This window comes from Spermophilus citellus (genome assembly GCF_964194105.1).
Source record: "Spermophilus citellus genome assembly, chromosome: 13".
In the NCBI taxonomy this organism is placed as follows: domain Eukaryota; kingdom Metazoa; phylum Chordata; class Mammalia; order Rodentia; family Sciuridae; genus Spermophilus; species Spermophilus citellus.
This window is the reverse complement of record NC_138193.1, coordinates 65,337,010-65,364,283: the sequence shown is the minus strand read 5'-3', so window position 1 is coordinate 65,364,283 and position 27,274 is coordinate 65,337,010. Positions and strand designations below refer to the sequence as shown.

At 35.3% G+C, this 27,274-nt stretch overlaps 1 protein-coding gene across 4 annotated transcripts in view; it reads right to left on the bottom strand.

Annotated features, from left to right (window-relative positions):
* USP34 (ubiquitin specific peptidase 34) overlaps positions 1–27,274 on the bottom strand; it is a gene marked incomplete at its 3' end in the record, with an annotated part of 228,681 nt that overhangs the window by 4,134 nt on the left and 197,273 nt on the right. For 2 of the 4 annotated variants that reach the window (XM_081265549.1, XM_081265550.1), the window contains 10 exons: positions 26,403–26,550; positions 20,421–21,055; positions 17,798–17,955; positions 14,689–14,767; positions 12,884–13,010; positions 12,155–12,262; positions 10,653–10,757; positions 10,412–10,536; positions 9,292–9,415; positions 1,020–1,099 (listed from right to left, as the gene is read on the bottom strand). In XM_081265549.1, coding sequence (XP_081121675.1) covers positions 1,020–1,099; positions 9,292–9,415; positions 10,412–10,536; positions 10,653–10,757; positions 12,155–12,262; positions 12,884–13,010; positions 14,689–14,767; positions 17,798–17,955; positions 20,421–21,055; positions 26,403–26,550 — 1,689 coding nt within the window. Of the gene's footprint in view, positions 1–1,019; positions 1,100–7,441; positions 7,527–9,291; positions 9,416–10,411; positions 10,537–10,652; positions 10,758–12,154; positions 12,263–12,883; positions 13,011–14,688; positions 14,768–17,797; positions 17,956–20,420; positions 21,056–26,402; positions 26,551–27,274 lie in introns of all 4 variants that reach the window. The other 2 variants (XR_014018694.1, XM_081265551.1) reach the window with 2 other exon arrangements.

Genomic DNA, 27,274 nt, shown 5'->3' with positions numbered 1-27,274 from the left:
AAATGCTGAGGCTGGCCTTGGATTTGTAATCCTCCTGCCCTAGCCTCTCAAGCTGCTGGGACTACAGGTGCTTGCCATCAGCTTGGCACAGAGAGTCACTTTTTGAATGCCTACCACACTCTAAGTCGTGTGAGCTAAATGAGACCCATGCCTCTCAAGGAGACCTACTGAAGAAAAGAAAGTAACATTTCACCAAAAGAAACAGATGATACCATATAAGACCTCTCAGTTTGGGAAAAGGACATAATGAATAACAATCATTACAGTACTTTGTGACAAACATCTAGTAGAAACATCCAGTTGGAGGCTGGACCATACTTGTGAAACTATAATGTGGTTAAAAATTTGTGCCCATGAAGATCAACAAACTCATCTTTTCCACTGGGGTAAGGCAGATGCAATCAAGAAGAAAGAAGATTTTTTCTTTCAGGTTTTAAAGGGAGAGGGGATTCTTTAGGCCAGATCCAAGAACTGAGTCAAACCTTAGGATCAGTCTGGCTTGTTTGCTTGTTTTCCCAGTTCTTTCTCTTCAATTTAACAAGCATTAATAATGCTAAGAAGCTGGCTCTTAAAGACACTTGAGGTAGGAGCTTTCCTATTCTCATGAGACTATTGGTGAGAAAACAATGCATAAAACTGTTGAAAAACTGAAGATCAGGAAGAACTAACCAGGCAACATGGTTTCTGCTAAAAGATTTTGGAATAGTGGAGGGGAGAGAAAGGGACATAAGCTTCTTCCCCAGGTATTTCCCCATTTTAGACTTTTCCCACAAATGTAGATACTGACCTACAGATATGAAATTCAATTATAAACAGCTTATTTGAAATATTTCCTGTGATACAAATCTACTGAGGTATAAAAGAAAGAGCCTCAAAAGGGAAACTAGATGTCCATGGTTTATTAAACTAACATTTCCATTAATTCTAAAACATAACCAGTTTCCAACCCATTGTTCCTAAAATTCCTGACCACTTGGCCAGGTGAGATAAAGACCAAATCTAAAACTCATGTGCTTTACCTGAGTCTGGCATAGCTCAGTCCAAAGTTTGGGGAACAGTGCAAGATGAAGTGGCAAGCCTTCATAGGCAACTAGGACACCTAATATTTAAAAAGAAATCAGAAGAGGTTATAAATTACACTACTGAGATACTAAACTACAGATACAAAAATTATAGCTGTTTCTGGTTATAACTATACATATTTTCTATAATTACAGAAATACAAAAAGTACTTATAGGGGAAGAATTCACTCCAATGTTTAACCAGTGAAGTATTTAACAGTACTCTGAGTTTACTTTTATCCCATACCTCATTCCCAGAAGGATCTGAGCAACTTAAACAACTCTGCCTCCAAAGCTTTCTTGGACTAAAGGTATTACTATTATGCATATTAGAAAATTTCCATGCAATAGTTTATTTCAGGGGAGACAGAAAAGATCAAATGGGAGATGTGGAGAATTAGAAGACATAATTTTCTCTTTGTGCTTCTCCAAAGATAGGGAGAACTATCTTTGTGGTATATTTAAACAAATACTGTTCTGAGTCTACCAGGTTTTTTGCCTTGTCCCCACAAGCTTTTGGGTGGATCATATCTGATATTTCAAGAGTGTCTAATCTCGATCATCTATGTTTGTTTTTATTTGGGCAGGTGTACTGGGAATGGAACCCAGGGCCTTGCATATGCTAGGCAAACACCCTACCATTGAGCTACACACACCCCCAGCCCAGGAAACTTTGTGATTTTAACCTCTTCCTCTTGACTATTCCAGATGTCAAATATATTTATATGGGATTTATTCCTCCCACCCTCCTACCTGTCTAACTACAAGATATTGCAATGCCACAGACCTACATAAATTTCTCATCTCCACATCTCTCCACCCCCAAAGAAACTGTAAATTTAAAGAAATATAACATAAGCTATCCTCTTCCAGGTAAAAAGTATGGTTAGATCAGGAGTTGGCAAACTTTTCAGTAGAGGGCCAAATCATAAATTAGGCTTTGTGGCCACAGGATGTCTGCTGCAAGTACTCAACTGCCAAGGTGGTATGAAAGCAGCACAGACAATACTAAATAAATGGCTGTGGCTGACTTAAAAGAAAAAAAAAATTGTGCATATGGAAATTTGAATCTCATTTTCATGAGCCACACTTATTCGACTTTATTTAGCCATTTAAAAATATGAAACCTACTCTTATCTAGTAGGTAGCTGCTGATTATACAAAAATAGACAGCAAGTGAGTTAATAGTTTGCCAATCCCTTTAGTACACTAAGGATTTTGAGAAAAATCTTAACAAGCAAATTAGAACAGCCAGTTATTCAACTTACCAAGGACACCTAGAATCCCTTTTGTAGATAAGCTTTTTTTTTTTCCCGTCAAGATTCGTCAGTACCCGTGTAAAAATTCAAGGAAATTCTCATCTTTCTCCTTTACTTTCACCTAATCTGCTTGGAAGCATTTACCTACTGTAACATCATACACAGATAGGCTAAGAAAGACCTGTCATCAATCCTGTGGCTATAGGGAAAGTGTTTCTATGCTCCCTTGTTCCTTAATCTTAATTACCCATAAAATGAGAGAAGGGTTGGTATATTATGGTTCTTGGGTTGAGTTTGACCCACAGTCTATTTCTGTATGGTCTGATGAGCTAAAAATTAAGCTTGGGGAAAAAAATCTAAAAAGCCAAACAAAGAATATGTGATAGAGACCACATGTGGACTGCAAAGTCTAAAATATTTAGCTCTTCATAGAAAAAGTCTGCTAATCCTTGAATTAAAGGCTGTTCTATACAAACACTCTCATGAGAAGAACTGTTCACTATAAGCTTTTTTTTTTTTTTTTTTTTTGCTTTTTTTTAATCCCTGGTTATTCCCCAAAGTAAAATAATCCTTACTCTTCTTTTCCATAGCTATCAAAAAGCTAATACTACTGTTTGGGAGCCAAGCCAGAGAACCTCGCTATTTCTTCCCAGTTTGATCAAACTGCATAAAATTCAGCTCTACTTTTTATATTATTTGGTTTTTTCTTGGTTGGGCGAGTGGCCCAGCTGGGATCTAGTCAGGGTCAGTGGCTTGGCTACAGATAACACTACAACACACAAACAAACAAAATATGATAGACCTTGTGCTACTATGCCAAATAAGCACATTTAATTTTCTCATCCACTTTGGGAAATATTTTATTCTCATTTGTTTCATTTTCTTGAATGAGGAAATTAGGCTCATGATTATATTATCTGCTCAGGTTCATCCAAAAGTTGGTAAGTAATACATTTTAGAGACTACCCCCAATTTTTCTGATTCTAAAGCCCATAATCTTTCCAGTAATCAATGTTTACCCAGAGGGCAGTCATTCATGTATCATTTTCATGATCATCTTCACATCTGCTCATAACCTAGACTAATATATGCTTAATACTTCAACCTGATACTACAATTAGCTTTATTACAATATAACATCTAGGAAATCACAATTTGATATATCTGCTTGTTATACAGTAAGTAACATACTTATTTATTAATATGAAAATTATTTTCCTGGATCTTCTTATATTGTATTCTTTTAGTAAAAAAAAAAAAAAAAGTTTTACATATTCCTTCTCAAGCTGTGCTGCCTCTACTAAGGCAGGCTACCCCCTCAGAACAAGGGTTTCAGTTTTTTCCTAGCATATTCTCTGAGGATGAGAAGCCTCTTGGCTCTGTGACTCAAATCAGAGGCCAATATCCTGTTAACTCCACACACTCCTCCGGTACCTTCCATAGTACCTACTTTGCACTCAGTGTCTCACTCACTGGGTACAAGGCATGGGGAACTGCAATCACTGAAGTTCTCAGTTCTCACATGGCTAGGCTGTCTCAGTCAACAGAACAGTCACATCTAAAACACGATTATATAATCTGCTTTTCTATCACTTATCTTTCTTCATCTTGTAACTTCCGGTATCTTCAAGCAAGGTCCATACTCTGCCCCATCACAGCCCAAGAAGAACTAGTTATACAAAGTCAAAAAACTATTCCAAATATATCTTCTCCTCACTAGTAATACTTCATAATGTAGAAACCACCGGATTGTAAATCATTAAAAGCAACATTTTTCGAAAACTGTCAGTAAAATGGTATCAGATTATTTTATACTTCCATGATTGCTAGGAGGAGGAAATATTTCTTATATAAATTTACTAGTTAGTTATGGTTTCTCCTGATTGTTTTGGTTCTCTGCCTAGTTTCTTCTAGGAGCATTTATACCATCCATACATTATTAGGGAGAAGGGGGTGGCTTTTTCAAAAGATTGAATCAAGACATTAGCCTAGAAATGCCACATATTTGATCCCTTTGTTCTGTCTTAATACCCACTAAGCAAACTACTATTTATCTGGCTTCCCTTATAGGTTACTGAAAAAAATCAGGCCAGGCATTGTGGCTCACATTTGTAATCTCAAGCTACTCAGGAGGCTGAGGCAGGAGAATCCCAAGGGCTGCCTGGGCAACATGGTGAGACCCTGTCTCAAAATAAAAAATAAAAAAGGCTGGGGATTTTACTCAGTAGTAGAGCATCTCTGGGTTAAATTCCCAGTACCAAAATAAAAAAAATTAAAAATCAATCAATCAATCAATCAATCTGATGGTCATAATATGTACCGAAGATTCTGATCCCTATACCAGATCTTCCCTTGCAAAATAAAAAAATGGCAACTAACTTTGGAGTTATTATAAATGTTTCTTAAATGTGATTACTACCTATCAGCCTAGCATAAATGGATTTGCTCTTTGTGGGCTGGCACAAGATGACTTCTGATCTGCAATGGATGCCTGGAGTATATGTACGCTTTGAAGCCTTTTGGGAAGCAGCAAACCAGTCATTTCCCTAGTCAAGACTACCCTGATACCCTGAAAAGCAGCAGCATGAATCAGAGCTGTGCTTTCTATAATAAGATTTTTAAACTGCTTACTTCTGCCAATTATACTCATTTTTTAATTATATTGATGAGTTTTTGAATTTTCAAAGTGTATCAGTTACTTGCAAAATCAGTTTTTCATTAATGTCTTAAGAAAATTTTTCAAAAAAAAGTCAAAATACCAAAAGTAATAAAAGTCTTTGTTTTGTTCCTGCAAATGAAAATTTAAACAATAATGAAATCTAAGGATTTATTTTATTTGACCATCCCATCGCTGCTTTTACATGTTAACTAGGAAACCTTTAAAAAAAAAAAGTGAGGGGTATGATTTGAAGTCTGCAATATGAGTTTTCCATATTATTTCAAATATTTTTTTCTAATTCCAAAACAATGTATGAGTATTATAAGGAATTTAAACCCTTACAGCTACATTTAACGTAGAGAATAAAAGCATAATTGTATTCTTACAAACTATAGGTATTATCCTTTTTCCCCTGAGCATTCTCAAAAAGTGATTTCCATCCCTTCATTTATAAGAATGTGATTATATTCTGCACACTGTTTTCTTTTATTCTGTGGTGCTGGGGATAAACCTACAGTCATGCTCAACCAATGAGCCATACAGCTATACCTACCCAGTCCATTTTAAAAGCAAAATTTTTTTCCATGTAATTCAAGGATCTTTCCTATGTTTCCTAAGTCTATACAAAACAGATGGACTATGGCTTTACTTAACTAAAATCCCACTGGAGAACATTTGGGTTGTTGCCAGTTTTTACCCACTACAAAGTGAAAACAACCAACAACCTCTGTATGTTTGTTTGACATTTTTAGGAGTAGAGTAGGATGGATTCCTGTATCTGGTGTTGCTGGGTTAAAGGCAAGAATATCCTAAACTTTAATTCATAATGCCAAATTTCATCCCCAAATTGCCACATTCCATTATAAGATCTCTCATTTATCTGACAGTATGCAAACACTTTCCCATTAGTGTGTATATATTAATCCAACTTATGGCATTTTAAACCATGCAGCAGTTTGCATTTTTATGGATTTAAATTTTTCATTTTCTTGTTTTATTGTTTCTGGGTTTTATGTCCTGCTATTATGGCCTTTTAACTCTCAAGGTGTTATCAAGCATGATCTCATGTTTTAAATATTCCAAAGATTTTTTTTTTCCCAAGCAAATCTTTAATCCTCCTGGAGTTTATTTTGGTCCAATGAGTAAAGTATTAAAAGACTTGCATTCCCCACTCCCCACCCCTTCCCAGGAGCTAACCAAAGATCTCAATACCACCCATTTTCTACTAATTTGATATCTTTAGGATCTACCAAATCCTTAAGTTTTTTAGAGCTGTTTTCCACTGTTCTGCCTATCTCTATACCTGTACCACATGGTTTTACTTTTCTTTAAGAAAGGGGAGAAAATGTATTTGCAAAAAGGATAAACAAAAAAATGAATAAAAGTGGTGGGAGACAAGTCTTTGAGTGATACATGTATCTTTAAAACATAACACTGTTTTAAATTATAATCTGTTATAGGAATTAAGCCATAAAACATTACTGTACCTTTAATAAGTATTTTAGAAATCAGCGGTGCCAGTGCTCTTTATTGTTACTCTTTTTCAGAAACTTTCTGGCTAATTATGCTATTTTCAAGTATCAGAAAGCACACATTGTGCTTTCCGATGGTTGTTAGCAGCTTTGCTCACTTCCCTAAATTCTCTCCTGACTTCTCTGTCTTTTCTAACCCCATTCTGGATTGTCTTCACTTGAAAAGTACCACAACATTCCCCCCCACCTTTTTTTTTTTTTTTTTACTGTTTAGTAGCTACAGCTCTACAATTTTCTGCAATTCTACTATATAATTATTAATAATTCCCTTTTATACTCTAATAAATCTTAAAATTTGTTCAGTTACCAATATAAAAAGCACCAGAAAGACTTTTCCTCAAAATTGAAAATCATTAGCAATCCAATTTCAGACAATCTCATCTATAGTCAAAATATTTTAATATTCTGGCCTTTGGACTATTTAATGTCAAAGTTTGAACAAATGAGGTTCAAAATCAATTTAAACTCATCCTGTTTCCATCTCTCATTACTAAACATAATTTCTTGCATTTATGTTTATGGACTAAAAATAGGAATCATATTACAAAGATAAAATATGTAACCAAGGAAATTTTCATCCCACTCTATTTATTTATTTAGTGTACTAGGGATTGAACTCAGGGGCACTCCATCACTGAGCCACATCCCCAGCCCTATTTTGTATTTTATTTAGAGACAGGGTCTCACTGAGTTGCTTAGCACCTCACTTTTGCTGAGGCTGGCTTTGAACTCAGGAATCCTGCCTCAGCTTCCCAAACCACTGGGATTATAGGTGTGCGCCACCACACCTAGCTATCCTGCTCAATTATAAAGATTTTGGTTTATATCTAGTGCTTTGCCACCAGCCACATTTAGCACTTTAATATGGTTATAATTTTAAAAAATTAAAATTTAGTTCCATAGTTATATATCAAGTTCTCAACACTCACATGTAACCAGTGGCTATCATGTTGTAGACAGGAATGCAGTTAGAGAAAAATCCATCCTCATAGAAGTTCCCATAAAACAGCACTACTATATACAGAGAACATTAAGGCAGCTTGCTTCACAGTTAAGAGTGATGTAAGATTTAAAATATCATGAACACAAAAGCCGTCTCTCTCTATATATATATTATAGGGAAGATGTACCTCTTTTCCTTCCCCCCTCTATTTTTAATTTCCCTAAAAATGCATTTGTGTTGATGTGGAAGATAGCAAAGCTGTTCAAAGCTGGTTAAAGCTGTTTAAGTAGCTAGAATAGTTCCTAACAATTTTTGCTATAAATTATATGAACACAATCACCAGGAATTTTTTCAAAAGTGAGTTTCTTTCTTTGTTCCTGTCTTTACCTAGAACCAAAGCTTCACTCCTAGAACTAGATATTTTTTCATACTTAGTCATTACCATTGCTAGGTTTTAGTCTTTTATCAAGTGTTACAACCCAGGTACATAATCCTAAAATAGCCAATCTGAGGGAATCCTTGCCCCTCACATCTTGGCATTTCAGATCCACATATATATCAAGTAGCTAATGATAAGATGTGGAAGAAACAATCCTTTGAATCTGAATATGGGCTCATCACTTACCAATAAAAGGTGGCTTTTTTGAAGAGGAATTATCCCTGAGAGCTGTTATTATTTTCTTCTTGGATAATGAAAATCTAAGACAGGATCACTGTGTGTGTGTGTGTGTGTGTGTGTTGCTAGGGATCGGACCCAGGGCCTTGTGCTTGCAAGGCAAGCACTCTACCAACTGAGCTATATACCCAGCCCAGGATCACATCTTTTGCCCTGCCTAGAATGAATCAAAATCTTTGCCATATGAAGTTGTGGTTGAGATGAAGCACAAGAGGTACCACTTCTAGGGTATGGTAACAGTCCATTTCTTGATCTAAGTGGTGGTTCCATGAATATTTTATTTCCCATCCTCTAAAACAAAACTATAGAACACTGGAGAGAACCCTGGGTCATCCCTAATAAAGTCAGGGGATAGAGCACGCAAAGCCCCAGAACTCTGTTGGTCCTGAAGTAAGTGACATCTGAAGGAGGACTATGTGTCGTCTTCAGTCTAACACTCTCCCAACTGAGATATTTTGATAGCCTCTGGGCTTAAAGACCTAGAGGAAAGTCACCCGAAGGAAACAGTGTTCTTAACAGCTCTTGGGCACATCCTTGAAGAGACAATGTTACTATTAAAAAATTTGAAACGGTTTTTCTCTCCCTACATAATTCCTTGATGGTTTTGTTTGATATTTCTATTATTTCCCCTTTCAAATTTCTCTTCTTCTCACTCACCTATAGAGACTTACCTCCTAATTACTCATATATGCACCTCTGCTTCACGCTGGCGGGCCCACACAGCTTGTTTCTGCACTGCCAGCTCCAAGCACAGCTGGCACTATAGATCTCATCTTACCCTCAAGACCAGGGCTGGGGAAGTCCATCTCTAAGCCTGTCTCCCTAGGCAGAGCAGTTTTTTTTTTTTTTGTTTTGCTTTTGTTTTTAAGTTCTGCTGGGCAGATGATGGAGGACTTGGGCTTCTACATAGAAAAGTGATCAGCCCTATTCCACCCTTCTTATAGGCCAGCTGAAACTGTGGGTGAAACTGTTCAATGGAAACCAGTAAGTTGGTGTTTTCTTAATAAAAATTAAAATGTTCCCAAAAATACTAATTAATATTTTTAAACATTCACTTTAAAAAAGAAAAAAAGAATTGTCTCATATTTTCTCTCCCCTTCCTGAATGGCTAGGGGCTTAAAATAATTCAGTGGAATTTACTGCTCATCTTTTATACTTACTCAGCTTAACTAATGTTTCAGTAAATTTTTCACAGTTGATTGCAACTCGGCATAATAGATGGATGAATTGATGATAAGAAAAGAAGTAGTCTAGCAGCATACGATCATAAACGTCATCTTTGCCCTGAAGGTTAAAGATGATAAAATGGTTGCACTTAAATTGTATAATAAATTAAAGAGCATTTTTGTGCAAATGTAATAAGTTTAACTAAAAATCTGATTAAATCTTTAAATTCTAAAGAACCTAATTTTAAGTTCCAAATTTCTAGTAATGTTGTTAAGATCTTAGTTCTCATAAGTTTATTTTCAGTGTGCAAATGCTACTGATTAAAATTACCCGTTATTTCTATATACTTTAATAAAGTAAATTACTCTAAGATTTTAACATGTGACACTTTAGTTCTACAGACATATCATCAAGAAGAATGGATTAAATTTGATTTTTGAAAGAGATCTGAGTTACTTCTGTAAGGATAACAGTGTTAATTGTTTTTAATATTTTATCTTATGAGAATTTCTCAAGTATACTTAAGATCCAAAGAGGGTTGGCAAGACAGGATGTAAATGAATTGTGAGTGAAGAAAGATAAAGGGGGAAAAGTGTTTAAAAAATACTAAAACTAAGATAAATTATCTCGTGTCAATGTACCTTGGCTCTATGATTTAGAATTGGCCTTATTTTAGAATAAGCTTTAGAAGGACAGGAACCGGGCTAAAATTAATGACAAATCTATAAATAAATGATATTATGCATAGGTGAAGAAGAATGTGATTTAAGGGCAGTAAAAGAAGTCTTGATTATGTGGCCAAAATTAAAAATAATAAGTACCTAACTTTTCAGATTTAGATGTATGACCCAGTTAAAATTTAGCCTAATGACAAATACTAAGACTTACTATTAAGCTCTTTAGGGTAAGGGAACTTCTTATTTGTGCTTACTGTTAATTTTGCAAATATTCAACCAACATTTTGAGCATTAAAAGGAAAAAGTCCAAATGAGACTAATTTTCTTAGGAGCCATAACATGACCACTAAAGTCTAATGTACTCATAACTGCCAGGGGGAAAATTTCAAATTACTTTGAACTACAGAAACATGATTTTCCTGGCATCCCAACATACCTTACTGGTTTCCACCATTGTGGGCAAGAGGCACATATTGAGTTCAGGGCGCGGAGGCCGAATATTGCTTTTCCCTCCTATTAGCTTGATATTTTCTCGACAAGGGAAATAAGGTCCAAGAGACACTAAGATATTAAAAGTGTACAATAAGAATAAATGGAAAAAATAAATCTCCAAGCTTCAGTGTGCAGAATGATTAAATACCAACCATATTCAAGTACTGAGCTAGATGAATACGTACTTGGTATGTTACTATGATGGTAAGTACAATGGTTGTGTTGTAGAAATGGAACCAGAGTATGTAGAAAATCATGGGGACTCAAAAGCACAAGTTCCTTGAGGACATCTGAAAATTAAAACACAATTTATGTATTAAAACACTGGAATTTTATCTTCCTGCTAATTTCAAACTCATAAATTCTGATGGAGTTGCAGGATTACAAATGGTTTTATCTCCTGACACTGGGAAAAATTCTGTCTGATGCTCAATCAAATCTGGATAAGGAGAATAAGTAACCACAAAATAGGGCCATTATTTAGAAAGTTTTTTTGTAGTACTGGGGACTGAACCCAGGGCCTTATGCATGGTAGGCAAGTGCTCTACTACTCAGCTATGTCCCTAGTCCTTTTTAAAATTTCTACTGTGAAACAGGGTCTTGCTCAATTGTCTAGGCTGCCTTGGGTCTTGCAATCTTCCCACTTCAGCCTACCCAGTAGCTGGGATTATAAGCATGTGCCACAAAGCCCAGTCTTAGAAATAAAAGTTTATAGCACTACATATTAGTATTTTATTTCAGCAAGAAAACCTTCATAGAGAAGTACTGAGAAATATTTAATGCACACTCATTATGTGTCTTTATAAAATCAACTACAACAGCTTAGGAAGGACCTAAAATTCAAAGTTCTTTGGATCTGAGGGGGTAACTGATAATCCATAACTTTTATATTAAAGTTTTATATGAAGGGGACTTATTTTTACCCTCTAATCCTAGAAGAATCAAGTTCATGAAAACAGGCTACTGGCAGTTTCTGGTGATCAGGCACCATTACCAGAAACTATGGTGATAAGTAAAGGCACCAGAAAGGCTATGCGCCTTTCCTCTTTTACTGCAGAAGTATAGAAAGAGAAGGCCAGGAATTACATGAACATCAAGACTGCTCACACATGAACCTGAGATATGTGATTCTATTGTAAACAAACAGTAATAGTTTCTAAAGATAATGATATTAAGAGGTTTCTAGGTTTTAAATTCAAAACAAGGGGCTATCTTTTAATAACCGCTAATTATTATTTTATAATAAATATATAATGCATAAAAAGGTGAAATACTCAGAACCTAAAAATAGTTACAGAGAGTTATCTTTAGGCAAAAGAATTCACAGTGAAATGATCGTCCCAATCCTTTACAATGTCACTTCTACCTCATAAACTCGACATGATTTCACTTTGCTTACAAAGGATCAGAAGATCAGAGGAAGAGCTGTGAGACACTTACATATAAAGGTGTAAAGAACCCAGATGTAAGGTGAAAGAACCCAGATGTACTGAGTGATCTGTTCACTATCACATGGGGATAACAAACAGAACTTGATTTTTTTAGGACCTGTTAGCTAGTATGAGCTACACAAAAAAGTGTAAATGCCTTCCAAACAGAGACCTAACAACACGTCTTATCATTAAAAAACTCATAAAAACATTCTTCTACTAGGCTTTTACTTAAGTGTATTTTTCAGGTAACTTACCTATACAGGCATTTCTTAGTTCTGGAGGGCTATAGGAATTAAGAAGAGTTAACAGTTTATGGGCAAATTCAATTCGCTCCTGCCACTGGATTAATGCTTGTTTCACATCTGCAAATATAAAAGCATACATAAATATGCTTTTGAGAGACCACAATTCCTCACATTTTTTCCCTATAATATTCATAGAATGATAACTCTAAGAGATCCAAATTAATTAAATAAAAACATCTTTGGTGAAAGCTAAGTGATCATTTTAATAAGATGGCTACTACTATTATTAAATCTGCTAGATTTCTAATAAATAGTACATAGTTTAGTGATGAATATGTCCCACTTTCTAGGAATATATAAAGTTCCATATTCAACTATGTTATAGGGACATGAGTTATGTTTTAGAGTAATTTCTCTTGAAACTAAAAATGATCTAATCTGAGCCATGGAAATTTCCAGCTGGAGAACTTTAAAAAATACAACTTGTTACTGTGATTAGAAATGTTTTCCAGTCTCCAGAACCTTGACACTTTATAATGTGCCCATCTATTTTTCAGGCATTCATAAAGAAAAAACCTGGGAGCATTCCAGCTTCACATCAGGATGTTAGTTCTTTAGGCCCCATCTTTTGCGCATAAACTAGAGGTTAAAGACAATTTCTCTGGAGCCTGCAATTTCAAAATCTTATCTTTCTTTAATAGTAGCAGTAACAAAAATAAGAAGTAGGAATGACCAAACCTTTTCTCTGAAGATATGGGCGTGTAGACTTCAAAACCGAAAGGAATATTGACAGAAGTTCTACTAAGTCTCCAGTCACATGGCAAGCTGTAGCTTCATGATACATCATGTGCAATGTGTTGAAAGACTACAAGTAATTTAAAAAGATTGAAAACTTAATTTCATTTTTACTTTACTGAGCCACAAGATGGTTGTGCTCATTCTCTCTGACAGATGTTTTCAGAATTAGACTGTGTGTATGCACATGTGTGCAAAGCAAATATGCTTTCTATTCAAGAAAATCTCTTCCAGTTAGCCCCTTTAACATATATGAATAGTCCTCACCTTCAGAGCTCACATAGTTTACAATTTTGGACTAAAGCAATAATTTAATTTATATTTCTTAAACGAACAAAAAATCTAAGACTGCAAGCCACAGAAATCACAAAGCAGCCAGGCACAGTGATGCACATCTATAATCCCAGTGATTCTGGAGGTTGAGGCAGAGGGACTGCCAAATTGAAGACCAGATTTAGCAACTTAGTGAGGGCCTGTCTTAAAATAAAAAATACAAAAGGCTAGGGATGTAGCTCAGTGGTAAAATGCCCGAGTTCAATCCCCAGGATTAAAGCAGCAGCAACAAGAGGAAGATTAGGGAGAATAGACAACTGATTTAACTAACTTCCCAAGGCCTCTGTTGAAAGACAATGTGAATGGCTATTAGCCATAGTTGTAGCAGGACTGAAAGGAGGTGAAAGAGCTCCAAAAGGTAGGAATTCAATTCCTTAAACTATATTGTCAAGTCTTTTAATTCCTTTAATTATATTAGCTCAAATAAATCCATTTTTTCCCCTACTTCATTTTATAATGAAGCATCATCTTCTAGTCCTCTTTAATGGTCAAAGTCTATATACTATTCACAATTCAAAGATCAAAATGCTGAGCTGAATATGGTAAACTATATACAATATTTATCTTATAAACTGTAAAGTATGAACTGCTATATCTCTAGTGTCTAGCACAGTACTTGACACAAAGAAAACATTCATACATCTGCTGAACAAATGAAATTCTCCTTACTCCTCTTTACATTCCTTTTCTTTTAATTAAAACAGAAATACTTGGCATTCCTCAACCAGAGCCAAAATTTCTTTGATGCCATTTATCTAACTGGGTCCCTAACTTACCTTTCCAAGTCCAAATTCTTCAAAGAGCAGTTTCAAATGTGCTTGTTTCCTATTCTGTAATACCTTTAACTGCAAAAACAATCTTACTTCTCAATTCTCATGGTACTCTTGGCATGTACTGTTTTCTTATTTCCATTATGAGGAAACGTACGATGCACCTCTGGTGTCTTTAAAACCATCTCACTCTTTATTATAAAGAATTATGGAAAGAATGACATGATTTTTTCACTTATAACAATCTTACTGGCTTCCTCTGATGATGCTAATCTTAGTTTCTGAACTGCATCAAATAAGTGGGTTCTTGGGAAACAGTATGTGACCTTTAATAATGATAATATAAATTTAATAATAACATGAAATTAGTTTCTATTCTTACAAATGAAATGAATACAATTAGTCTATTTCAAGTGGTTGTTCTGATACAAAAGAGAAGAAAGGTATGGAATTAATACAGAAAAGAAACAGTACCCTAAAAATTGTAACCTGATTATTTTTGAAATATAAATCAGCAATTGCTAATCTATATAATTGAAACCTTGTTACTTGTAACAGTCTAAATAAACTGTATCCATAAAACAAATCTTTGGTGAGAACATTAAAATAAGATAAATCCACAGTAAAATCCAATAAAAGATTTACCTCAGTCATCAGGATCAACCCTCGATTAAATACAACAAGAAGTCTGTCTTCATCAGATTCTAATAGTATTCTGAAGGCACTAGAAGAATACATAAGGTCCAGTTTGAGAATTCTGAATCAAAACAAACCACTTGGGTGATGAAAAAGAAGTAAAATTATCACTTAAGCTTTCTTCTTTCCTATCTCTAGAAAAGAGAATATTACATTTGTTTCTTAGTAATACAAGACAGGATGAGCATCCCAAACCTTAAAATCCAAATTACTCTGAAATCTCAAAGTTTTTGAGAATCATATTGACACTTAACAAATAGAGTTTTGTAGCATTTTAGATTCCTAGATTAGGCATGCTTAACCAGAATGTCTATGCAAATAGTAAAAATAAAAAAATCACCCTGAAATCTGAAATACTTTTGCTCCTAAGAACTTTGGATAAGAGATAATCAAGCTGTAAAAGGAAATAACATTAAATAAGAAAGCCTCCAAGTAACTTAGAGAAATGTGTATTAATCAAACAATTCTTAATTATCCACAATAGCAGAAGAAATGTATGATGAGAATATTTTTGAAGTTTCAGTATAAACAATGTTGATTTTGATAATGGACTTATCTTTTAAATTGTTGAAAGTTTTGCATAATAAAAAAACACTTGTGGGGCTGGGGTTATTTATGGCTCACCAGTAGAGCGCTACCTAGCATGTGTGAGGCACTGGGTTTGATCCTCAGCACCACATAAAAATAAATAAAATAAAATAAAGGTATTGTGTCCAACTTAAAATATATTTTAAAAAACCACTTGTATTATCAAAGCACTCATCAACTGGTTATTGGGAAGAAAGAGTTAAACTGGGGAGAACCAAACCAAACAGCCTAATTTGTTCTTGAATATAAGTTACATGAAAATTACAGCTGGGTGCAGTGGAGCACGCCTATAATCCCAGTGGCTCAGGAGGCTGAGGCAGGTGAATCTCAAGTTCAAACCCACCGTCAGCAACTTAGTGAGACCTCAAAAACTAAAAAGGAAAAAAAAATAAAGAATAAAAAATAAAAAGGGCAGGGACATAGCTTCATGGTTAAGTACCCTTGAGTTCAATCTCTGGTACCAAAAGAAAAACAAAATTACCAAAGTATCTGGATTACTCTTGCTTAAAGACCATATTTCATTAGGTACCAGAATTTGCTGTTATAAAGAACTAGAAATCATGAGATTTTATCATGATGCTTCAGTTTTTTAATAAAGAATTAAGAAAATCTTTTTTTTTTTTTTAATAAGCTTTAAGCTGGAAACGGCAGTGGTGCACACCTGAAATTCCAGCAGCTTGGAGGCTAAGACAAGAAGATCAAAGACAACCTCAGTAAAAGCAAGGTGCTGAGCAACTCAGTGAGACCCTATCTCTAATAAATAAAATACTGGGGATGTGGTTCAGTGGTTGAGTGCCCCTGAGTTCAATCCTGGGTACCACCCCCACCAAATAAAAAGAAAATAAGTTTTAAGTACTAAACCTTGAGAAAACAATGTATTCAAATTACTGCTAAAAATCTTTCCCTCTGGTGCTAGGGACTGAACCCAGGGCCTTTAGCATGTTAGGCAAATGTTCTATGACTGAGCTATATTCCTACCCCAATGTCAAAATTAAAAAAAGATAATAATTTCTTACTGGGGATTGAACCTGGGGGCACTTTACCATTGAATCAAATCCCCAGTCCTTTTTATTTTGAGACAAGGTCTTGCCAAATTCATGAATTTGTGATCCTTCTGCTTTCTGATTCTGAGGGAAGATAATCTGAAAAAAAAAAAATCTTATCTTGGGCGTGTTACTACAGTGATATTTTCTCAAAGTACCACAAAGGAAAAAGAAGTGCCTAAACTGAATAATGTGGTACATGCTTATAATCTCAGCTCATTGGGAGGCTGAAGGACTGAAAGTTCAAGGCCAACATGGACAATATTAGCAAGTCCCTATCTTAAAATAAAATAAAATTAAAAAATAAAATAAAAAGGGCGGAGAATGTAACTCAGCGGTACAAATGCTTGCCTACCACATGCCATGTCCTGGATTCAATTTCCAGTACCACAAAAAAAAAAAAAAAAAAAAAAAAAAGTGTGCCTAATAAATGACACACCTTCAAGTGTTAGAGGTAATATTTAGAAGCTTTGTTGTTGTTTGAAGTATTTGATGAAATTAGCCTAGACGGGGCAGTGGCACATGCATGTATTCCCAGTGACTCAGGAAGCTGAGGCAGAAGAATTGCAAGTTTGACATTTGTCTTAGCAACTTAGCAAGACCCTGTCTCAAAATAAAAAATAAGGGTTGGGGCTCAGCAGTAGAATGCTCGCCTAGCGTTTGAGAGGTCCTGGGTTCGATCATCAGCACCACATAAAAATAAATAAAAACAAAGGTATTGTGTCCAACTACAACTAATAAATAAACATTTAAAAACAAAATAAAAGCATGGGAGATGTGGTTCAGTGATTAAGTCCCCCTAGGTTCAATGGGGGGTGGGGGGAAGAAAGAAAGAAAAAGAAATTAGCCTAAATTTTATTTCTATGGATAATGGGAATTAAGTGTAATGTGTAGCTGTTCCTTAGTGTAATGTGTAGGCATTCAATAACTTCTATAGCTTTCAACTGATCATATACAAATTTTGCCAACTCACCCCATAAGAAAGTCAGGTATAAAGAGATCCTGGGCTAAACAGAATGAAACATTAACAATCAGACTCATACAAAGAAGGAGAGACCTGTTTTGAGAGATCTCTAGAACTGAACTACTCAAATATAAGTTAGGATAAATTGTAAGGAGGATTCAAGTTTTAAGTAGAAGATTATAAGGTTCCTTTTAGATCTAAGACTCTGATTCTGAAAAACATACACACACAAGTACAAACCAATTTCAAAGAGAAACTTTTTAAAAGAAGTTTTCTGATTCCGGGGGAAGGTAATCTAAAAACTTTCTGAAGTTACTAAATGTTTCACCAATAACCTGAAAGATTAAGTCAACTTTTAGTTATTAACAAGGTAAATTACTTCTCTGTCAAAAGTATAGTGCCCATTTCCTCTCTTGAAAAAAACAAAGCAAACAACATCAAAAAAGTCTTTTTTTTTTTTTACCTTATTAAAGTAGTCCAGCAGGAGCGGCCGTCTAAGCAACGTAAGTAACAACTTATGGTTGTTTTTTTAAACTGTTTGATATCTTCTAATTCTTCTTCTCTCATGTCTGGCCTTTGAGCTATGAACAGCTGCATCAAGTTAAATAGTTCTTCCACTGCCTAAAAAAGGCAAATAAACAATCTGATAATCTTTTAACCCTATGACACATTACAATGTCTGCTTCTCATTTCTGAATGTTATGCTCATTAGCTAACTCTTAAAATTACACAAATGGGATTACACTACTATTCAGAAACATTTATCATCATAAAATGAGTAATGAATTCTATTTTAAAAATTGAATATATTATGCAAAGAAATCAATAAATCTTACAGTTAATAAAGAGTAAATATTTAGTGTTAATACTGTTTAAAGCACTAGTTTTATAAATTTGAAGATGTATCCAGAGACAGGTTACCCCAGTCCCCTGTTCCCTTTTAATAAATGAGACATCACTGCTTTGTCATGAAGATTTTGAACAGTGAAATTACACTTGAATTAATAATACAGCTTCTGAACTAACCCTCTGTGGCAACATTTGGAATGATCTTTCTAGAGTGATGGTTAGTTCAAGCTCTCAATGGATAAAATGCAGTGAATATTTCAGGAAAATCACTAGCTTATACCACTCTATTTATATGCATGTTGGGTAAGGGTTGCTCTTCTAATACATACTTGTCAATGAACTGCAATCCTGCTTTATATTTTTCATGGCAAAGGTTTACTTAACACCATTTTTATAAAAAATATGAAATAGGTAAGTTCTATAATAAAAAGGTGATACATTTCACTCATGGCAAGGACAAGAGACAATGGGAGAGAATAGCATTCTAACTCATCTAGTGCTCAAAGGTACAGTTAACCCTGGATATCATATTTAGCAATTAAATGTTATTCACATGACCTGTGATAAAGACAAATCCACTGAAACAAATCCTGTCATGGCTCCTTCAGAGTTAGACTCTCATTCTTCTCCTCTGCATTCTTAAACCCTTGACTTTCAACTTCTTAATATTAAATACACTGACATTCTTTCCTATATTGGAGGCACTCTAATTAGCTCAAGTAGAAATTAGTTTTTTTTTCTGGGTGAAAAATTCTAAAACAATGCAGTATTTCGTCTATAAAGAACAGTTTACTGGGATTGTAGTTCCGTGGGCAGAACATGGTTGCCCAGCATGTGTGAGGTACTGGGTTTGATTCTCAGCACCACATAAAAATAAATAAATAAAATACAAGGTATTGTGTCCATCTACAAATTAAAAAAAAAAAAAAAGTTTACCATAGAGACACACAACACCAAAAAGTAATATCTAGGAATAATAGTCTTACATGCAGGGGAGAATTTTAATATGAAACTTACAAATATTCTGTGAAGATTTAGACTATATACACTTATATCCTGATGAAGCTCTCTCTCTCTTTTTGTACTGAAGATTTAACCAAGGGGCATCTCTACCACTGAGCTATACCTCCATCCTTTAAAAATTTTTTAGTTTGAGACAGAGTCTTGCTAAGTTGCTGAGGCTGGCCTTGAGCTTGCTATCATCCAGCCTCAGCTCCCAAGTCTCTGGGATTACCAGTGTATAACAACACACTTGGAATTATGGTTTGGATATGAGATACCTCCCAAAAGTTCCTGTTACAAGAGGGATATGAAATGATTGGATTGTGAAAGCTGTCAGTCCTTCCTTGTTTGAATGGAGTGATTAAGAGGTAACTGTAAGAAGATGGGGCGTGGCTGGAGGAGGTAGGTCACTGGGAGAGGGCCCTGGCCCTTTCCCCTCTGCCTTTCTGCTTTCTGACCCTTCCATGAGCTCAGCAGCTTTCCTCTGCTGGGTCCTTCCCTTATGGTATGCTGCCTGACCATGGGATCAGAGCAATGGAGTTTGGTATCTATGGATTAAGACCTAAAACCAGGAGCTCCAAATAAACCTTTCTTCCTCTAACGTGTCAGGTGTATTGGTGACAGCAACAAAAAGGTAACAAAAAACACTCAGCTCTGAAGAATTTCTTAATCATTTCATTCATTTGAATGTAAGTTTGAGAAACAGCACTAGGGAATGCTACTAGCTTAAAATGAGATTATGTGCTCAGTTCAGTATTGCACACAGAGCCTGATTATAAGTATTGAATTTTTTTTTTTTAGTTGTAAATGGACAGAATTTGTTTATTTTTATGTGGTGCTGAGGTTCAAACCCAGTGCCTCATGCATGCTAGGCAAACATTCTACTACTGAGTTACACCCAGTATTTTAAAATAGCACTTACTTTCCTAAAACTGTGCCATAAAGCTGGGTTTTTCAGTAGGCACATATGAAAGATATATTTTCAAAAGTCTAAATTTAAAAAAGGTAAGTTCTGCCCCAGATAAAAATTTTAACTCAATTTAAGAAAGCATCCACATATTTATCAATTTCGTAAGAATAAAAAATTATATAAGCATATTCAAGAAAGCAAACATGTTAAGTCATTAAGAAAGAATTTTTAAAGTTAGACTGTATTTTGCCACTCCTCATTAGAAGGAGAAAGATACTGCTTATCAATTTGAGGCTATAGATACAAGAGTATCAATTTTACTCACTCCAGGGTATTGGCTGGCATGTGGTGTAAGATTCTTAAAGGCCCACTGGATGTTCTGGTGAGAAGCTAGTTGTCGTGTGAACGCCGGAGACTGCTCACAGCAGAGCCTCAGAATGCCATAGTAGGCAGGCAGCATCCCACGGTTAAAAAGCACCACATCCTGATCATCATGGTCAGCAAGGATGTAATTGAAGGCAATGTTCTTGGTTACCACTGGGTTCTGAACAATAAGGCGGATATTCTCTGGACAGTCAGCACACACATTGTACCAAAATGAAAGCAAAGCCTGTTTATTGTGATTTGTAGCTATTGCTGGCTCAGAAAGTTTAGGCTGGAAAAGGTTCCACAAATCCATGAAATATGTGGAAAACATCAGCTTCTCAGTTTTGGAAATTAAACAGTAAGTCATAAAGCTAAAATAGGGCACTAGCTTTGTAGTGCCATGAACAGCAGCATCAACATAGAGTTTGGCTCTTGAGAGCAAACCAAGGAGCACGTTGTAGACCTGATGCAGGACTACTGTTGTGTCTGGACTGAGTGGAAGGTCACGGGTTGGGATGTGCAAAGACCTTGTTGACCGGAACATCTGGCGGAATGAATTGCTTGGTATAAGGGACACCAGAAGATAAGCTGCAGCTATAAAATGTAAAACAAAACTGTCAGATCCTTATAAGATATAAAATAGACTGAAGAGCAGTCATTAAACACAAAGCCACTCTGCCCTTTAAAAATGAAAATAAAAATAGAGGGACATCTCTTAATATCTTTCTGCTTTACACTTGGCCCCACAGAAAGATTTCCCAAGGGGACAGAAATAGATACCTTCCATTCTGCCACTGAGTATTTTAACTGGCAACAACAATCAACATCAAGAGAACAGTTCTCAAACCTCTTTGTTTATTAGCTTTACCATGGTGCAGAATTTTCCTGATTACTTTATCATTTATTTCTTCTGAGAGAATAGTATGATTTAAATAAAGAGAACATAGCTTTGAGAGCAAGAGGACCCACTAAAAAGTTCCTGAATGCTCAAACCATTTAATGTTTTATGGTCTTAGTATTCTTGTTATTTAAAAAATAATAGCATTTTGTAATAATTCACTGATAATGGTATAAAATTTGTAATAAAGATTGCAGTCTATATAAAAGTCTTTTGTAACAAATAAAATTGTATGAGCTAAATATAGGACATTAATTTTGGAAAATAAGTTTTCTAAGGCTAACCTCATATCCAAAGAATTCCTCCTTCAACATACCTGAAAACTGTCATTAAGCCCATTTTATAATTCTGAGAGATTAATGACTTATTAGCTGAGTCCACCTATAAAAGCAGTTCTATGAGCAAGGCTTTGAGTTAGATACTTTATAAAAATTATAAATATCTCATATAATCCTCACAATCATCGTGGAGGTAGATGATGTTACAGTGGAAAATATGAATCTTTGCCGAGAGCAAAGACCAAGTTCACACAGAGAAAGAGGTGAAGACTAGAAGACTAGCCTTAAGAAACAATAATGAAGACAATAACAATAACAGTAACAATCAATAACAAAAATTGCTAACATTTCGTGTAAATATGCTATGTGACATCATAGCTTTATGTGATAGCCACTGTTTTTACTATCTCCACTTTCACCATGGCTTAAAAACATAACCCTACCTTAGATTACACAGCTAGTGGAAAAGTGGGATTTAAACCTAGGCTCAGGGCTAATGTTCCTAACATTTGCTACAGAGCCTTCTTAAGACTCAAATACATGAGGGTACACTCTTTTCAATATGCTAATTTCTTTTACCATTTTATGGATAATTTGATAAGTATATCTTCAAAGCAAATAAAATTAGCATTTCTAAAATCAAATGTAGTTTCTAGGCTAGGTGGCATACACCTGTGATCTCAGCTACTTGGGAGGCTGAGGCAAGAGGATCCCAAGTTCAAGGCCAGCCTAGGCAACAGAAAGAAACCCTGTCACAAAGTAAAAAAGGGCTGGTGATGTAGTTCAGTGGTAGAGTGTGCCTGAGTTCAATCCTCAGTGTTGCATAAAGAAAGATTAATAGTAGTCTATTTCACAAACTTATTTCAAATTAAATTTTGTGTATAATACTTCATTTTCTACACTTTTTTGGCCACTAGGCTCTTCTGATTAGTCTAATTCTTTAAGGTAGAGTTTGGTATGTTTTGAATGTAAAAATTTGGCTTATAGTATCATCCTGGTTAATTTTTGCATAAATCTACATTTGTGGTTTTAAGAAGGCAGTTTAAGTTTTATACTTCACTCTAATATTTTATCAAGAAAATTTTTCATGATGGCCCACAATTCAATCCCCAAGAGTAGAGGGGGAGAAATTGAACACACCTAAAAGGGTGGGGGAAAAAAACTCAACTGAAGACCCATGAACCTACCACCTACATTCTAAAATTTTGCTTTGCTTTGTTACATTATTTAACTATTCCTTCATTTCTTTTCTTTTTTATATTTTTAGCTACAGATGGACACAATACTTTTATTTCTCTTATTTTTATGTGGTGCTGAGGATCAAACCCAGTGCATCCCTTGTGCTAGGTAAGTGCTCTACCACTGAGCTATAGCTCCCGCCCATCCCTTCATTTCTATAAAAGCTATTTGCTTTTAAATGAAAAGCAAATTCTGCTAGGGAGAAAATACAACTTTAACTTGTAGTTTACTGTTCAGAACAATTAGGAAGGTTAATTCTGAAGAGCAGGCCAGCTGGCTAAAAACTGTCTTGCTATAACCTAAGAGTCTCTAATTCTAGTCTTATAGTATAGAACTATTAGATCAAATTTTCTATAGTTACGTGGCAACTCTTCAACTACTGTCTCTATTTTTCTTCTTTGAACTCAGGGGCACTCGACCACTGATCCACATCCCCAGCCCTATTTTGTATTTTATTTAGAGACAGGGTCTCACAGAGTTGTTCAGAGCCTCGCTTTTGCTGAGGCTGGCTTTGAACTCATGATCTTCCTGCCTTAGCCTCCTGAGCCACTGGGATTATAGGCATGCACCACTGCACCCAGCTTGGACGCACTTTTCAAGTTACATATATAAAAAAAAACTTTTATATTACCACACATTTACTATTGTAATTCAGAAATGGTGCACAGCAATTTGTTTCTCACTGAGCAGGTATTTTTTGTTGTTGTTCTTTTATTGCTAGGCTTTTTTTTTTTTTTTTTTTTTGGTACTGGGGATTGAACCCAGGGTGCTTTACCAACTGAGTCACATCTCCAGTCCTTTCTATGTATTTGTTTTTAATTTTTTTTTTTTTTTTTAGTTGTTGAGAGACCTTTATTTACTCATACAAGGTGCTGAGAATCGAATCCAGTGACTCACACATGCCAGGCAAGTGCGCTACTGCTGAGCCACAGCTCCAGCCCCTCTATCTTTTTATTTTGAGAAAGGGACTTACTAAGCTGCAAAGGGCCTTCACTAAGTTCCTAAGACTGGAGTTGAATCTTTCTGCTTCATCCTCCTGAGCTGCTGGGAGTTAACTATATTGCCCAAGCTATCCTTGAACATCTGGACTCAAATGATCTTGCTATTTTACCTAATAGTCTTTTGTTTGTTCCCGGATCTCAGCCCCCTAAGTAGTTGGGACTACAGGCATGTACCTCCACAGGAGGCTCTATTTTTTTTTGGCAATCAAGAATTTAACTCAGGGGTGCTTTACCAATGAACTCTACCAACTGAGATATGTCCCCAAACCTTTTTATTTTTTGAGACAAGCTCTCGCTAAATTGTTGAGGCTGGCTTTGAAGAACTTGCAATCCACCTGCCCCAGCCTTCCAATTCGCTGGGATTACAGTTGTGTGCCACTGCACTCAGCCACACCAGGCTCTTAACTGAGAAGTTTATAATTTTTCATAATCATGAATATTGCTGGAAATCCATATTTTGAACATCTTACTTACACTAGAATACCTGAAATGGAGTTAAAAAGGGAATAACGTTTTTAGAAATCATGGTATATATATCTAAATTGCTTTTTGCAGGGGTAACAACATTACAATATCACTGCAATATACAAAACTTCCATTTCCTTAGTACTGTCATGAATATTAATTTGAAAGCCAGTTAAATTCTTTTAGTTCAGCATACTTATTTTATATGTTTTATGATCAATGGTCAGAAAACAAATGCCAACCAGCAGTCATGCTAGGTATCACAACTAAACTGTCAGAAAAAACATGAGCAGAGCAATCCATGTGTATTCCTCCCTACAAGGTGTTTCTCTCAAATAAAACCTTTTATTTTAGAATAGGTAGAAAAGAATTCCCACACCTCTCACCCAGTTTCCTCTATTGTTAACATCAATTATTATTATTATTATGCTATATTTGTTGGGACTCAGGAACCAAGTCTGGCACCTTACTATGTACATTTTACTAGTTTTACCCAATAGTCTTTTGTTTGTTCCCGGATCTCATTTAGGATAGATTACTTTTTTTTTTTTTTTGGTGGTGCTGGGGATTGAACCTAGGGCCTTATGCATGCAAGAGGCAAGCACTCTACCAACTGAGGTATGTCCCCAGTTCTAGTATATATTAATCATCATTTAACGTCTTCCTGGCTGTGACAATTTCTCAGACATCCTTATTTTTAATAATGTTGCTAGTTTTGAGTAGTACTTACTGGTCAGATTATAGAATGTTCCTTAAACTCAGTTTAATGTGTACCCATGGTTTGACTCAGAATAAAAACTTGGGGAAGATCACAGAAAATAAAGCATTACATAATGTATCAAAGGTATGTACTATCAACTTAGTAATGAATCCAGTGATGTTAATCTTAATAACCTGTTTTGACTATCAACTTTCTTCATTTTAACAGTTATTTCCCACATCTCTACACGCTTTATTCTTAAGTCACTAAACTCATACTCAGGGCATGAGGAGTTTCTGGGATGTATACATCAATTTTCTGGAATTCTATATGGATTTGTTCTTTCTTTCTTTATTTGACCATGTATTTATATCAGTATGAACTCAAGGATATTTATTTTGTACTTTAGGTTATAACAGTGTTTTGTTATTTCCTCTTTTACTTAAGTTGTTCCTGTTTTAGCTATTAGAAGCTCTGTGCCCTTTTGGTAACCCCCTTGTCTATCTTTCATTGGGACAGCTAGGAAATAGGGTTTTAATAAGTAAAAAATTCAAATATGACCTACTTTGATTTTCATTTCTTTAAATTGAAGTGAATACATTCTATATTTGTAAGCAATTTCCTACTGTAAATTTTTTTTTCATGTATCCGTCTGTCTTCCAAGGTCTTTATTTTCTATTTACTTTATGCACAATAAAGGTGTTTATCATTTAACTCTCATAATTCCAGTCAGTATTTCCTGACTTTATTAATACCTTACTCTTAGCTTCCTGGAAAGTCACTTTTAAGACAGGATTTTCTGATCTTTTACTTCCTTCACTAAAGCTGATCATGCTTCATCAATCTGTCAAGCAAGGAAACAAAAATGGTAGTAGGGATGATATCCCTGAGAAAGAACAAGGTTTCTCATTCTTTCTTTTTTGGTACTGAGGATTGAATCCAGGAAGTGCCTAATCTCTGAGCCACACCCTTACCCTTTTTGAGACAGGGTCTCACTAAATTGTTGCAGGTGACCTCAAACTTGTGATCTTCCTGCCTCAGCCTACAGAGGATTATAGGCATGTGCCACCACATCTGGTCATGGTGTCCTATTCTTAAAAGCAAAAACAACAACAACAAACAAACAAACAAAAACCCCACCACCATCACCACAAACCCAACCACTACAGATATTTTGTAGATATTTGTAAAACACTGCCACAGATTTCCCAATACCAATATAACACTAGCCTTTAAGAACAACATTTCCAGGAGTTTTGTATTATACAATAGGCATATGATAGGTACCATAAAAAGAAACAAAAATAAAAAATGAACAATAATGATAAATGGTTTGCTAAATTCTGAACATTTGACTTACAAGTCCTGACTCTAGGATAATTGTGAGCCAACAGAAACCGCTCGACCCAGTTTTCCATATTCTGTAAGACCCAACTATGTGCCAGTTTATTTCGGGGTGTCTGTACTGCCAACCAATCCAGACATTGAGAAGGATTGTATTCAATCACCTATAAATAAAATGACAAGAGCAGTAAATAAGGTTAATTGAATGTACAGTTACTTTTTTACTTACTTTTGATACATGCCATTAGACACTTAGAGCTAAAGTAGCTATGGGTAAACTAGAGCATAAAGAAAGTTTCACCAATGTTTTTAAAGCTCTTTACTTTTATTAGTGGAAAATAGGAAAAAGTCATTAGTTGACAAAATTTAAAATAACCATGAACTGTAAAACAGGACAAATATGAGAACACGGTGACTTTTAGATCTTATTTATAAATTCATTTAAAAGTACTTTTACTTCTATAAAGCTTATCTTTACTTTCCTTATTCCATGGAACCTATTACTATTGTGTGAGAAATGTTAAGTAAATCACATTGCTGTGGCAATTCCCCCTCCCCCCACTCCCAAATGGGAGAAAAGAATCTTAGAAATCTGACAAATTGTGTGGCTGCATATAATGTCATTTCATTGGAATACAGTCTTGCCCATTCATTTACTTATTGTCTATGGCTAATTTTCGGCTAAAACAGCAAAGCTAAGACATTCCAACAGGGACTGTATAGCCCACAAACACTAAAATAGTTGCTACCTGGCCCTATAGAGAAATGGCTTCCTGACTCCTGGACTACAGCTTTCCCAATAGTCACTAAGGAGAAAATCTGTGACCACAGCTCTATCTTTGGAAAAAAAGAAGTGGTTGGATTTCCTCTAGCATTTCTGTCAACTGC